The sequence below is a fragment of the Coffea arabica genome, chromosome 4c (assembly GCF_036785885.1).
Source record: "Coffea arabica cultivar ET-39 chromosome 4c, Coffea Arabica ET-39 HiFi, whole genome shotgun sequence".
NCBI classification, from domain to species: Eukaryota; Viridiplantae; Streptophyta; class Magnoliopsida; order Gentianales; family Rubiaceae; genus Coffea; species Coffea arabica.
Window position 1 is genome coordinate 44,085,899 of NC_092316.1, and position 14,366 is coordinate 44,100,264.

A 14,366-nucleotide genomic window follows, 5' to 3' on the forward strand; every position below is an offset into this window, starting at 1 on the left:
ATAAAAATATATTACATGCTATTCGTACTGTTCAGATGAAATCAAATAAATATTTACATGAGTTTAAAGAAAAAAAAACTATTCATACATATGATCAATGAGGATGAAAAAATCCATTTTGAAAAATGTAAGAGATGAAAAAATTCATTTTGTGAAATGTGAGGGACTATGAATCGAATTATGTAAAATTTGATTTGACAAATTTGCCCTTAAAAAATGATCGCATGCAAGGTACGTGGTAGATTCCGACAAAAAACTAGTCGAAAATCTAAGTAGGGACTAAATTTGATCAATACGAATTTGTAAGAGATAAAATTACACTTTTAAAAATGAGGGATGAAAAAAGTTACCTTGTAAAATGTGAGGGACGTTTTGAATGATTTTCCCTTTTCTTCTCACATTGTATTTCTGCACATTCAGCTATAGAAACTAATGCATCCGTAGATAAAATAATGTCATCGTAATTAACTATTATGTTCTCCTTTTGTTTTGTGGGAAAATATTTCTGATGTGCGACAAATCTAATCGCACTAAATATGTAGCGTCTTTTGTTGCTTCACATGAAAATTGAAGAAATTCATGTCATTTTTTGCCTGATCTGACTATTCTTTCATATTTAGTTATCTAATTATCCTTTTCTTTGTACGCTCCGACTCTGTTTGTCCAGATCATGGAAAAAATAATGACCATTCCTAAGGGTTTGGAAACTATTCATGCAAGAAAATGTTTATTATGCATTAGAAACGTGATATCCTATAAAGCCCTAGATTTTTAGGAGTTCAAAATTTAATATGTAAAAACTATTTCACACAGAAACTTGGAACCAAGAGCCCCTCCCCTCCACTCCCCCCCCCCCCCCCCCCCCCGGCTCCAAAATCCAAAGACAAATTCCATATCTAGCTTCTATGTTTATGTTCAACAAATACACTTCATTTCCCTTTAATCCATTGTAAATAGTAAGAATATTCCATTCCAAAATCTTAATACATTTACAAACGTCCATAAACCCATGACTCACATGTAAAATAAATTTAATATGTGAAACAAATATGAAAAGAGATATTTTAGATCCCCCACACCAGCCCCCTAATTACAAAACGAACAAAGACAAAATTCCATATTATCATCTGTATTTATGCTCAATACATACCCCTTAATTATTTCCTCTTAATACATTGTAAGTTGTAGATCCTGAGAATATTCCATAACAAAATATCTTAGTGCATTTATTAAACTTCCATAAACCTTAGACTCACATGTAATATAAATCTTAATATAAAGGGACTCCCTTCAACGGTATATGCAAGCAAACTTTGATTAACAAATTCTAAATTGTCAATATAATTTTCTCATTACTCAAGCCAGCTATCCCTTTCTTTTCTCTCCTACATTGCATCAAGAAGTGCTTTTCACGCTGCTTCACCACCTTCTGGTGCGTTTTTTCGCTCTTTTTAAGACCATTTCATCAGGTACTCGCACGTTAATCACCCTAACATACATACATTTGTTGCCTTCAGAAACAAGTGTTATATAGTTTAAAACTATGAGCTGTTTTTCACATGAAAAGAAAACTGTGCATGTATTGAATTGTATTATGTACTAATGCATTTGTCATCATTAATCCTTGTCTTCCATCTTACTCAAACGCCTTTTGAACCAACCAGTCACGTTGTTTCTGAAATCCTAAGCTAGCTTTCTTTCTTTTTTAGTTTTTGACCGTAAATGGCATTAGATTTTTGGCTAATGTGTGGTTAGTGCACTTAATTTCACATGAGAAGTGCCCCTCTCACTGTGCTCTTTTGATGTGATTGCTTCTTCATCACATGTTTCATACTCAGCAAAAACAGTCACTTTTGTGACTTGTTAACTTATTTCACGACATGGGATTTAATCAAAAATCAATCTGGTCCAACGGGTTCCTTATGTTTTTCCTTTTTATCTGACTTTAAAAAAAAATATTGGTTGTTAAAAATGTCTGTAACGATGGATTATTTGATTTTGTTCCCCCATTTTAAGTCAACTATACTGTGGTGGAGTATATATTTTGCAACAAAGTGATTAAAAGAATTTTGTTTTCTTTTCCTTTTCTTTATTTTATCTATTTTCTTTCAGGTGCTGCAGTTGGATTTGGATACTGGTTTTACAAATAGGACTATTTAATTGGTTTTTAACAGTTTGGGGGGAAAAAGTTGATATTTTCCCTTGTTTGTTACTGAAAGGTAATGTTTGGAAACGTGTTAAAAAGTTCCAATTCAGCTTTTAAATCTGACTTTTATCACTTTGCTTTATTTGTGAGAGTCCCTCGTGCTAACACATCCAAGGTTGATTATACTTCCAGTATATAAAGAGGTCTTGGCCATTTTGGCCATCATACTAACTGTGGTCTCCCTCTAGCTTTCGAGATTATTGACACCATTATTGACACTCAATTCGTTAGATAATCTCTTCAGGTAATTAATTTGTGTTGAAACCTATTTTATGCAGTAGAACAATATGAATTAGCATAATTTTTGAAGTCCATCTTTGTAGCCAAACTTGTGATTTCTCTTCTCCGACATGGAAATACTTGTATTTAGCTGCGCCTTTTCATGGTTTTTTTTTTTTTTTTTTGTTTTGTAATCCTTCAAATTATTTTAGTTTCTGAATTGTTTATCCTGCATAATTTGTTATACATATGCTTTGATTTGTGTGTGTTAATGCCCTTTTTTACTGCAAGCTAATGCCAAATTATATTTATCATAGTTGATACACGATTGATGGATTAGACATCAAATCTGCAACTTGCACCAGGTGTAAAAAGAAGAGGTCAGCTAATATTTGAGTGGAAAAATGTTGAGTTCGTAACATTCTTAAGAAACTTCAGTTTGTTGTTTGCAGTTGCATTTGTCTCAGAGAATTAGTCACTCTTGCTGCCATAAGCCTCTGCTTTTATTGACTTCCAATTACTGGTTTTATGTACTTTTTCCTCTTTTTCTTTCTTGTTGATTTCTTTAGTCCAAATCTACAACCAACCAACTGTATAAGATGTTTATAGTATTTAAGAATTTTCTATGTCGAATCAAGACACTAAAACATTGAGGGAAGATGATAAGTTGCAATGGGAGCATAAAAAGATTCTCTTTGCACTGTGATTCTTTTAGGCTTCAGCAAGGCTGCAACTTTATTCGGATTTAATGTGTTCTCAATTATATGCAAATGAAGAGATTGTCTCTCCTGGATAGTTTAGCTGGAGCTTTTATTTGTCTATACATGTGTCAAAGGAAAAGTTTTAGATTCTGCTTTTTCCTACTGTATATCTTCATTCAGGTACTAGAAAGCCTAACCTCGGACAAAACTATTAATCCTGGTTCTATGTAACAGGAACAATGGTGAAGATTTGTTGTATTGGAGCTGGATATGTTGGAGGTCCTACAATGGCAGTCATTGCCCTCAAGTGCCCCTCAATTGAAGTAGCTGTTGTTGATATCTCAGTTTCCCGGATCACAGCCTGGAACAGTGATCAGTTACCCATATATGAGCCTGGCCTTGAAGAAGTAGTAAAGCAGTGCCGAGGGAAGAATCTCTTTTTCAGTAATGATGTTGAAAAGCATGTATCAGAAGCAGATATAGTCTTCGTTTCAGTTAACACCCCAACCAAAACTCGAGGCCTTGGTGCTGGCAAAGCTGCAGATCTTACATATTGGGAAAGTGCAGCTCGCATGATAGCTGATGTATCAAAATCTGACAAGATTGTTGTTGAGAAGTCTACAGTTCCAGTGAAAACAGCCGAGGCAATTGAGAAAATATTAACTCACAACAGCAAGGGTATCAATTATCAGATTCTCTCCAACCCAGAATTCCTTGCTGAGGGTACTGCAATTCAGGATCTTTTTAATCCTGACCGTGTTCTTATTGGAGGACGAGAAACACCTCAGGGGCAGAAGGCAATTCAAGCACTTAAAGATGTCTATGCTCAGTGGGTGCCTGAAGAAAGAATCCTTTGCACCAATCTCTGGTCAGCAGAGCTCTCAAAGCTTGCTGCCAATGCTTTCTTGGCCCAAAGGATCTCATCTGTCAATGCGATGTCAGCCCTCTGTGAAGCAACTGGAGCAGATGTTTCACAAGTGTCCCATGCTATTGGAAAGGACACCAGAATTGGGCCTAAATTTTTAAATGCCAGTGTTGGTTTTGGTGGTTCTTGCTTTCAGAAGGATATCCTGAACTTAGTTTACATTTGTGAATGCAATGGCCTCTCAGAAGTTGCTAGCTATTGGAAACAAGTGATCAAGGTAAATGACTACCAAAAAAACCGCTTTGTTACTAGGGCTGTGTCCTCCATGTTTAATACTGTTGCAGGCAAGAAGATAGCCATTCTTGGATTTGCCTTCAAGAAAGATACAGGTGATACAAGGGAGACTCCAGCTATTGATGTGTGCAAAGGGCTGCTTACAGACAAAGCTCACTTGAGCATATACGATCCGCAGGTCAATGAAGAGCAGATCCAGAGGGATCTGTCACTGAACAAGTTTGACTGGGATCACCCAGTTCACCTCCAACCACTCAGCCCTACCACGGTAAAGCAAGTCAGTGTTGCTTGGGATGCTTATGAGGCAATAAAGGATGCTCACGGTCTCTGCATTCTGACTGAGTGGGATGAATTCAAAACTCTTGATTACAAAAAGATCTATGACAACATGCAGAAGCCTGCATTTGTTTTTGATGGTAGGAATGTTGTGAATGTGGAGAAGCTGAGAGAGATTGGATTTATTGTCTACTCCATTGGCAAACCATTAGATCCATGGCTCAAGGATCTGCCTGCCGTGGCATAAGGAAGTGTTTCTCATTATAGATCAAGGGCTAGAATTTTGAAAATTATGAGAGGGACCAATTCTTTAAATTCTTTTTTCCTTTTGTGTCTAGTATCTTTCTTGCCAATTACTTTGGCCTCACATTGTTCTGTTGTTTAACTTCGTATTTTTGTGAGCTTATGACAGTTTTATATGATAATAAAAGATGGATTTTCTCTAAAGTCTAAGTAGTACATCAGATTCATGTATATTTTTCCTTGGACATTGGTAGCTTTCACTATTAACATATTCAGATAAGATGCATGAACCAGGAACAGGATTTCATTTTGTTTGTCATCCTTTTTCCTTTCTAACCCTTTTTATCTTGTTATTCTTCCTCAAATACTTCCTATTCCAACCCTTTCAGGGACCTAATGTGCTGCACATTTTAGACCTTATGTGCACCAGTTTTTTCACCACAACAGCTATACTTACCTATTTTCAGCTGTAGAATACACTCCTTTCCTTGATTGCTACACTTAAAGGCATAGATCTTGCTTTCCTGCCTAATGACTCTTTCTATTCCTTCGGTCTGGGTCGCCAGGAAATCAAGAGAATATCTTCCAAGAGACTTTAGGGCCGACTAAATCGAAATATTTCTCCAATCAGGGAAGGCATAGCAACTCAAAGGCTGGAGTAGGAACTAGCAAGCAATCAGCACACAGGGCTCAGCAGATGGTGGAAAAATGGTAGAATCATGGCGTAAAAGTTGGGGAGTTGGGTACTTTATTTGGGATAATTGCAGAAACCTCCCCTGAGATTTCTGACATTTGCACTGACCTCCCCTCTAGGTTTAGAAATTGCATTCACCTCCCCTAAACAGTAACAATTTGTTGCAGAAACCTCCCTGACAGCTTTTGTAGATGTGAGATAAGAAATTTCTTCCAATTGTGCCCTCTTCTTGCTTGACAATTATTATTTGCTTGACAATTGCTTAACTAATTATCTAATTAGTTAATAGTTAAACTAATTAACTATTAACTAATTATCTGATTAATTATTAACTAATTATCTAATTAATTAATTAACTAATTTCTATTTATCTAATTAGCTGCTTAACTAATTAACTAAAGCTGTTGTCTGTCCGAAACTAACAAACTATTTGCATGTTAAACTAATTAACTAATTAACTGCTTAACTAATCAACTAATTAACTAACTAACTAATTAACAGACTATTTGCATGTTAAACAATATGTAGTACGCATTACCTATTTAAAGTATCGGCTCTTTATGGGTATTTTACTTTCAAACATTTAATTTATGATAAAAACATCAATGTTTGTAAGTAAAATTCAAAAAGTGTTATAGTAATATTCTTAAAAAAGGGAGGGGCATAGGGCCATAAATTAAATGTTTGAAAGTAAGAACATTGATATTTTTCGTAACACTTTTTGAATTTTACTTACAAACATTGATATTTTCATCATAAATTAAATGTTTGAAAGTAAAATACCTATAAAGAGCCGATACTTTAAATAGGTAATGCGCACTGCATATAGTTTAACATGCAAATAGTTTGTTAATTAGTTAGTTAATTAGTTAAGTAGTTAATTAGTTTAACATGCAAATAGTTTGTTAGTTTCGGACAGACAATAGCTTTAGTTAATTAGTTAATTAGATAAATAAAAATTAGTTAATTAGATAATTAATTAATTAGATAATTAGTTAGTTAATTAGTTTAACATGCAAATAGTTTGTTAGTTTCGGATAGACAATAGCTTTAGTAATTAGTTAATTAGATAAACAGAAATTAGTTAATTAGTTAATTAATTAATTAGCTAATTAGTTAGTTAAGTAGTTAAGTAGTTAATTAGTTTAACATGCAAATAGTTCGTTAGTTTCAGACAGACAACAGCTTTAGTTAATTAGTTAATTAGTTTAATATGCAAATAGTTTGTTAGTTTCGGATAGACAACAACTTTAGTTAATTAGTTAATTAGATAATTAGATAATTAGTTAATTAGATAAACAAAAAGTAGTTAATTAATTAATTGGATAATTAGTTAGTTAATTAGTTAATTAGTTTAACATGCAAATAGTTTGTTAGTTTAGGATAGACAACAACTTTAGTTAATTAGTTAATTAGATAAACAAAAATTAGTTAATTAGTTAATTAATTAATTAGATAATTAGGTAGTTAATTAGTTAAGCAGCTAATTAGTTAATTAGTTTAACATGCAAATAGTTTATTAGTTTCGGACAGACAACAGCTTTAGTTAATTAGATAAATAGAGATTAGTTAATTAGATAAACAAAAAATAGTTAATTAATTAATTAATTAATTAGATAATTAGTTAATTAGTTAATAGTTAATTAGATAATTAGTTAATAGTTAATTAGTTTAATTATGCAGAAATAGTTTGATTAGTTAATAACTATTAACAATTAGATAATTAGTTAATTAGTTAATAGTTAATTAGATAATTAGTTATTAATTAATTAGATTATTAGTTATTTAGTTAATTAGTTAAACTATGCAGAAATAGTTAATTTAGTGTAATTTTTATTAACAAATGTTTTGTTGGGTTTGATGAAAGTACTCATCACATTTATTTGGTAAAATTAAATCATGTCAGGGATACTTTAGTAAATTGATCCACTTTTGCCTATTAAATTGCCTCCAACTTTTGATAGGGGAGGTCAGTGCTATTTCAATATTGATAGGGGGGTCAATGCTATTACTATAAAAGTCAGGGGAGGTTTCTGCAATTATCCCTACTTTATTTTGAAGAAAGTTTTGTCAAAGGTTGGAAAATTAGAGAAAGTAATCATTGCACAAATCCAATTTGCATCACAGAAATGTGTTGAGGTGACTTCTACATATTAGCAAAAACTTTGAAACTGCTCCAAGATTGATTAAGTTTTTCTGTTTGGTGAGAACTAGTTTGATTAGAGATTAACAGACATCATCAATGAAGTTTATCAACACTTTTAAGTTTCAACATGCAAAATCACATTTTGTTCATGATCAATTGGTAAATGGCAGATGACATTGCCTAGCAATTAATGTAATTAATCAACAACTGGTCAAAGATTAAATTCACTTTCCAAAAAGTTTACTTGTTATTTTGAAAAAAAGAAGAAAACAAGTGCTTTGACATTTTCACCGGCCAATAAGATACTGATTGTATTTGAATACTAGTTGCTTTTGGTTTTAATGGTTGTAATTGCTTATGGTCTGTTACAAGGTCAATTGGATAGGAAACAAGTAGGGGCGGCAATTTCTAGTCCAGTATTAAATTATCTTTTTTATTGAAAATTCTAATTCTTGAAAGTTTGGACTTCATTTTATAATTTGAAATCTTTATTGTGCATCTAATGTATGAAAACTCATCAATAACAAGATTTAAGGGATAAGATATGTGATTAACGAGTTAAGATTCTTTCAATTTATTTAAGTTAATGAGTGAATCTTGTAAAATAATAGTACAAGTCATCTTATAAACTGTGTAGAATGTTTAATGGATTATAAACTGATTCATATTACAAACTGTGTAGAGTGTTTAATGGATTACATTTGTCGAATTTAATCAACTGGTTAATGAACAAGTCATCATATGATATGACATGGGGTTAATTACAAAAACTCTCCCTAAGGCAAATCTATTTTTGCACTTTACCCTCTAACATTTATTTTTTTTCATTTTACCTCTTAAATCATTAGTTAATTTTAACATTGTGTAATGGTAATGTCGAAAAGATATTTGTATCCTTAATAGTTAAATGCAATAATTCCCCTAGTTTATCTTGCACTTGATCCTCTAATATCACTTTTTTTTCAATTTTTCTGTTTGCCACTAAAATCATTAGTCAACTCCAATATTTCAAAACACCAAGGATAAATAATGTCTAAAAAATCAATATCTCTAACATAGTAATGAAAAAAATAGTATTTTTATAAATATGGTCCTAATTAAATTTCATCCCATAATTATACATTTTTTAGATTGAGAGAAATATCTTGCTATTTTCATGTAATAATGGAAAAAATAACAAAATTTGTTATTGAAAAATTAATATGTGAAATTATTATTGAAAGTCTAAAAATGCTAGAATATTGTCAATTTCTCTTTATGAATGTGCATATGATTGCAGTTTTCTTTTAATAGCCAGATATTTTCTTTATATAGGAGTATAAATTTTTCTAGTAACACTTAAAAAAGAGAGAAACATGGTTGATTTTGGTTTCAAAGTTTTTGGTTTATACACTCACCGTTTGATTCATGACGTGTGCAAACATTAAATTTCAGTTTTTGCATAATTGTCATTCACCCAACGCTGATAGTATATACACTGTCAATGCAGGAAAAATTTATTCTTTTTTAATATAATCATGCTATTAAAAATTGTTTGGATTGCTAAATTTTTCTAAAATATTTTTTTTGTTGCATCATAAACACATTTCTCAATCATTTTTTTTATTTTTTTCAGCCACCTTTTTATTTTACAAACATCAAATTGCAAAAATGTATTACAATATTATTTTAAAAGAATTTCCAAAGAATCTTCAACCCAAACAAACCAATCTATAGACCTTTAATAATATTTTTATAGTTTATTTTTTTCACCAATAATTTTTGTGTTTCCCCTTTGTCATGTAAAATGAGCAAGATATTTTCGTCTATCTAAAACCTTGTAATTATATAGATAAAACTTAACAAGACCTAAATCTATAAATATACAATAATTTTCATTTTTAAGTTAACAAAACTGATATTTTTAAATATTATTTGTCTTGAGTGGTTTTAGAGATAAACAAACAAATAAAGAGAAAAATAATATTAGGGAGTAAAGTACAAACTTGTTATATCTTAAAAAGATCTAACCTCTCTATAAATGTCTTTTAAACATTTCTGTTACAAAAGATTAAAATTGACTAACGGTTTAGGGAAGAAAACAAGAAAAAAATAACATTAAAAAATAAAGTGCAAAAAGAAATTTTAATGATTAACCTTATGACATGACAGCCTGACAAATTAGATCCGAGTTGAGATTTTTTAACACGATAATGGCAGGCCCAGACCTATTGGCCCAGACCTATTGGCACCAGTGTTATCAAGTCAATCATTAACCCCTTGTCACCCTGTGTACAAAATCATGACATGCCAAAAAGCCAAAAAAATAGGGTAAAAATGCGAGATACAAATGTGCAATGTTTGTCCTCCCTCGCAGCAAGTGGTTCAAGTGTCCCACATAGATCAGTGTTTGCTTTAACATCCACTTCGAGCTGTCACATCATTCTCATATGTAATTGAGGGAGCCACATTCCGAATATATAAAAATGATTTCAAAGAAAACCAGAAGCAAAATTTTAAAATTTGGTCCTCTATGTGGAACAAGCAAGAATCGCGACTCTACTAAAATCCGATATACAAGGGTTCTTTTGCTGAAGGAACATACAAAACTGAGAATGACAAAAAAGAAGCCATCTTGCATTTAAAAACAAGGATGTTGCTGCGGTATGTTTAGATGTCAAAACAGAGGTGTGGAAAGTTAAGGGAAAAGACATTCAAGCATTTTGGGCCACAAACGCTAGGGGAAGTGTGTTGGCCGGGCACGTGGAAAGGGCTTTTGTGACGTGCAACCGGAAGATGTATTGGGCATTGAAGGGGACTCCAACCGCGCATGTGAAATGTGGAGGGGGCGAAATTAAGCAACCGGGAAAGTGAGGGTTTATACGCGAAAGTATGGCAGGGAAAAAAAGGCGCGAAGCTTACTGGATAAGCTAAACAGTGTAGGCGTATTAGAAAGGAAGAAGCGCCAAAACTGGAGCAGGAGGAATAGCAGAAGATAGGGATTTGTTATGGAGCCGGCGGCAGAAATAGATGCTTCGGATATGCAGTGGGACGGTGAAGGAGAAAGCGAAAATGTAGTATCGCTAATGCATGAGAGTGGAACACCTTCAAATTTTAAAAGTTGCAGCAGTGAAAGGAAGGCCATTCGTCGGACGGCGGAAACAATGGTAGTATCGCTGATGCATGAGAGTGGAACACCTTTGAATTATAAAAGTTGCAGCAGTGAAAGGAAGGCCATTCGTCGGACGGCGGAAACAATGGTAAGCCACTCAACTCATTCCGTGAAGAATATGGTGGATTGGATCTCGGATGAGCAGCGGCAGGCTGTCAGAGAGTTTGGATTCGGGTCAATTTTGAATGTGAAGGGAGTAGAGGTTGACGAAGAAATGGTGAAGTGGCTGGTGGATAACTTTGATGTAGATCGGAGGACACTAAACGTTCATGGGTACTGTCTACAGGTGACAGCCGAGGATGTGGAATGTGTACTTGGTTTGAGCAGCCGTGGGAAAGATACTGAAAGCGAAAAGCGAAGGCAAGAGATGGATACAGAGTTGGAAAGAGAATTGAATATCAGAATAAATAGCGGTGAAATTGTAGTGGAGGAATTGAGGCACAGTATATGTAGTTTGCATAACGAAGGCTTAGAATTCAAAGTGAAGTTCGTACTGTTTGTTGTTGGTAGGTTGTTAGCACCAAGTTTGGACGACATAGTGAGCCGGGCTCTGGTGGCTGTAGTGGCTACAGAGAAGAATATGGAAAATTTGAACTGGTCGAAATTCATACTTGACAATTTGGTGAAGAGCTTTTGTGATAGAGACGGCAACGGAATAGCGGGATGCGCACTTTTCTTGATGGTATAAGAAAGACGCACCATTTTGTATTAGAGATAGGAATTGCTGGAATAATGAAATTAAACTTTGATAGAAAAGACCCGTAAATGATGGTAGGCGTTTTTGTCCGTGCAGATTTACTATTTGGAACGATTCTATATCGAGGGTGAGGACGAGTTTCGCAAGTTCCAGCCGAGAGGGCCGAGGCTAAGATTTTGGGGAAGGTACGAGATTAATGAAAGCATGCGAATATTGAGGAGGAATCACATATTTGAGGGGGAACAGGTAATGTAAAATCCTTTCGTGTGAATTGTTGTTGAAATTGCAATCAGCATTTTGTGACATTACTAGTAGTACAAAACTAAAGGCTTGTAGTGACAGGACAATGTGCAGTTTTACAATAACATAAGCTGTAGAGAAGACATTGATAGAAGACTGATTGAAATTGAATGTGGCAATAAAGATGTGAAGGATAGTATTGGTAGAATGGAAGCAATGATTGAATGTCGTTTTGAAAGGCTGAAGAGCATGTATGAAAGTGGAAGGGTGTGCAAAACAAACCGGGCACTTGGTGTGGAGGGTGAGTAGAAGGACGATTGGCGCGGTAATATTAAAAGAGGGAGTGAGTTACATAAATTTAGTCCTATAACGCCAGATGTTAAGTCCAAAAGCAGGAGTAAACATGATAGAGTCACTACGAATAGTACTGTAATGGGTGAAAAGAGTGCATCGAAAATTACAAAGTGAAGGAGTAGAAAGAGACTAAGGATGGACAATACGGAGAAGCCTGTGGGGGAAGACAAACAAAATAGAAAGCAAGGTAAAAGAATAAAGGTATGCATCGGTTTGTGCCAAGGTATTTCTAGCATTAGAAAAGTAAAGTATAAATTGTAGTTTTATGTACAGATGGATAGCAGTGTGATGAACAAGTGTCAAACGAAAATGGTTGCTTTATTTGCAAATGTGAGTATTCCAACGTTCCAGAATTACTAAAGTATGGAAAATTATAGACAATGAAAAATGACATATTGTTGTGGTAGCAGGAAACGAGGTTGGCATCTATCGGCGAAAAATTGAGTGAGGGACGAGCAAAAATACTGAAGTTCTTGTTTGACACTCAGCTGTCGTAAGGGTATGTACTGGATCATGGATTTGTTAAATCAACAGTTCTATTTTGTTGTATCCTTTATTTGCAATTGCAATGGGAAAGGGGACAGAAAAGTATTTGCAATTATAAGGTTGACTAAATATGTAGTATGATTATCCCCATAGGGGAGAGGGCATAGGAACAAAAATCTTGGAAGCAGTTAAAATTGATTTACAAGTGAGCATAAAACTTGCAATTTGTGTGCTGTCAATCATGCCAACTTATATAAAAAGCAAGGGTAGGTAACATGCTTGCATATAGAATAAAAGTTGAGTATTCCAAAAGTTTGAGAATGAAACTACAATGATAACTCAATGACCCTTATGGTGAGTACATAACCGCCTTAGGCTAACTCAATGACCGTAAGGACCGATTGAGTCATTGAAACCGTGATTGCTGGTTGTATTAGTCAGGAAGAGCGAACCTACTTTGGCCGTTTTAACTCGAGTCATTGAAAATGATGATATCAAGTTTGTAGATTATGAAACCGTAATACACATAGGAAAAAGATTAATGTACCATGTTGTAATGACAGGGAAGTACTGGTATCAATTAAGGGGCAGACAGCAAGTCGGGATGCAATGGGGTCCTTGCTTCCTGAAAAACCCATGGCATGTAATGTGAGTAAATCGAGGGATTGAAATTGGGTGGTGTTGTGTGGATTGTTTCATGGAGGACGAAGTGATGTGACTTGAGTTTGGTGCAGATAATCAATTGCTATTGTGCTATGAAAACAGCAAGGCAGCAAAGGCGTGCTGTAGATCAGTCAATGCGATGGTGATTCATGCCAACTTGGTTTCAGGTACAAGTGTTCGGCCAAAGTTGGGGGGTGTGAGTATGCACATTCATATTAAAATGTCATATTTTACTGTCGTGTTGTAACAAGAGATTTTAGAGTTCAACAAATCAGCAGACGAGCTGTACTGTACATATCTACAGGAATGTAAAGTATGAGGTAATATAAAAAAGTGTGAAAAGGTACGAGAAGCTGCCCTGTTATGTAGCATAATGGAATAGATACAGATTCCCATGATGATGACTAACTAACCGCTGCTATGCTTCAGATATTCGTGCCAATGTGGCACGATGAGCATTAGTATATGTGTGTGGTGGACATGGGAAGCGAAAAAGTATTAATTTATGATTCAATGAGAGGAGACGAGCAAACAGATATGAATAGGCGCAGCTCCGTGGAGACAATGGTAAACTAAGTTGGTTTGTCAAACATTTCATGAACACGACCATCACCTTTACAATTGGTGGCAGTAAACTTAAAATTGCATATGTTTTTCTTGTATGGCCCTCAGATTGAAAGGTTGGAAGCAGCGCTGACTTATGGTTTGGAGGGGCAGTATTCGTCATGCCTTTGGCTGTACAAAATAAAAGCTGCAGCCACATGTCCACAGCAACGGAATGCGCAAGCTGCATGTGCATAGGTTTGGAAGTTTTTTCCATAGTTCAGCAACGGTTGTCTAAATATGTGGTTATGGTTTGTAATGCAGATGGGATTGTGAGTTATTCATGCTGAAGTACATGGATATGTTATCAAGTGAAATTGGAAGATGAAAATGGAATCAGGTAAGGAAAAAGGAATGGCGTCGTGTGCTATAACAGTAAGTGTGTTTGCTTGCATTGGTTGCGAACGATGGAGATAGTAACAAATTTATCGGTGCAGTACAATTCGGAGCAGGAGCGGCGCAAAGTAGCACTGTCTTTGGTTCTGGATGATGCTAACGTTGTCCGTCATCAAATTATGCGGAAAGCAA

The 14,366-nt window shown here is 34.5% G+C and overlaps 1 protein-coding gene across 2 annotated transcripts; it reads left to right on the forward strand.

Annotated features, from left to right (window-relative positions):
• The first annotated feature begins 2,115 nt into the window (after positions 1–2,115).
• LOC113739461 (UDP-glucose 6-dehydrogenase 1) lies at positions 2,116–4,986 on the forward strand. Of its 2 annotated transcripts, none has more exons than XM_072046241.1 (2): positions 2,116–2,219; positions 3,361–4,986. In XM_072046241.1, the coding sequence occupies exon 2, from the start codon at positions 3,366–3,368 to the stop codon at positions 4,806–4,808; it is 1,443 nt and encodes a 480-aa protein (XP_071902342.1). In that variant the 5' UTR covers positions 2,116–2,219; positions 3,361–3,365; the 3' UTR covers positions 4,809–4,986. The 2 variants fall into 2 exon arrangements, with proteins under 2 accessions (XP_071902342.1, XP_027122481.1); XM_027266680.2 differs by lacking the exon at positions 2,116–2,219 and adding an exon at positions 2,314–2,450.
• Positions 4,987–14,366: the final 9,380 nt, after the last annotated feature.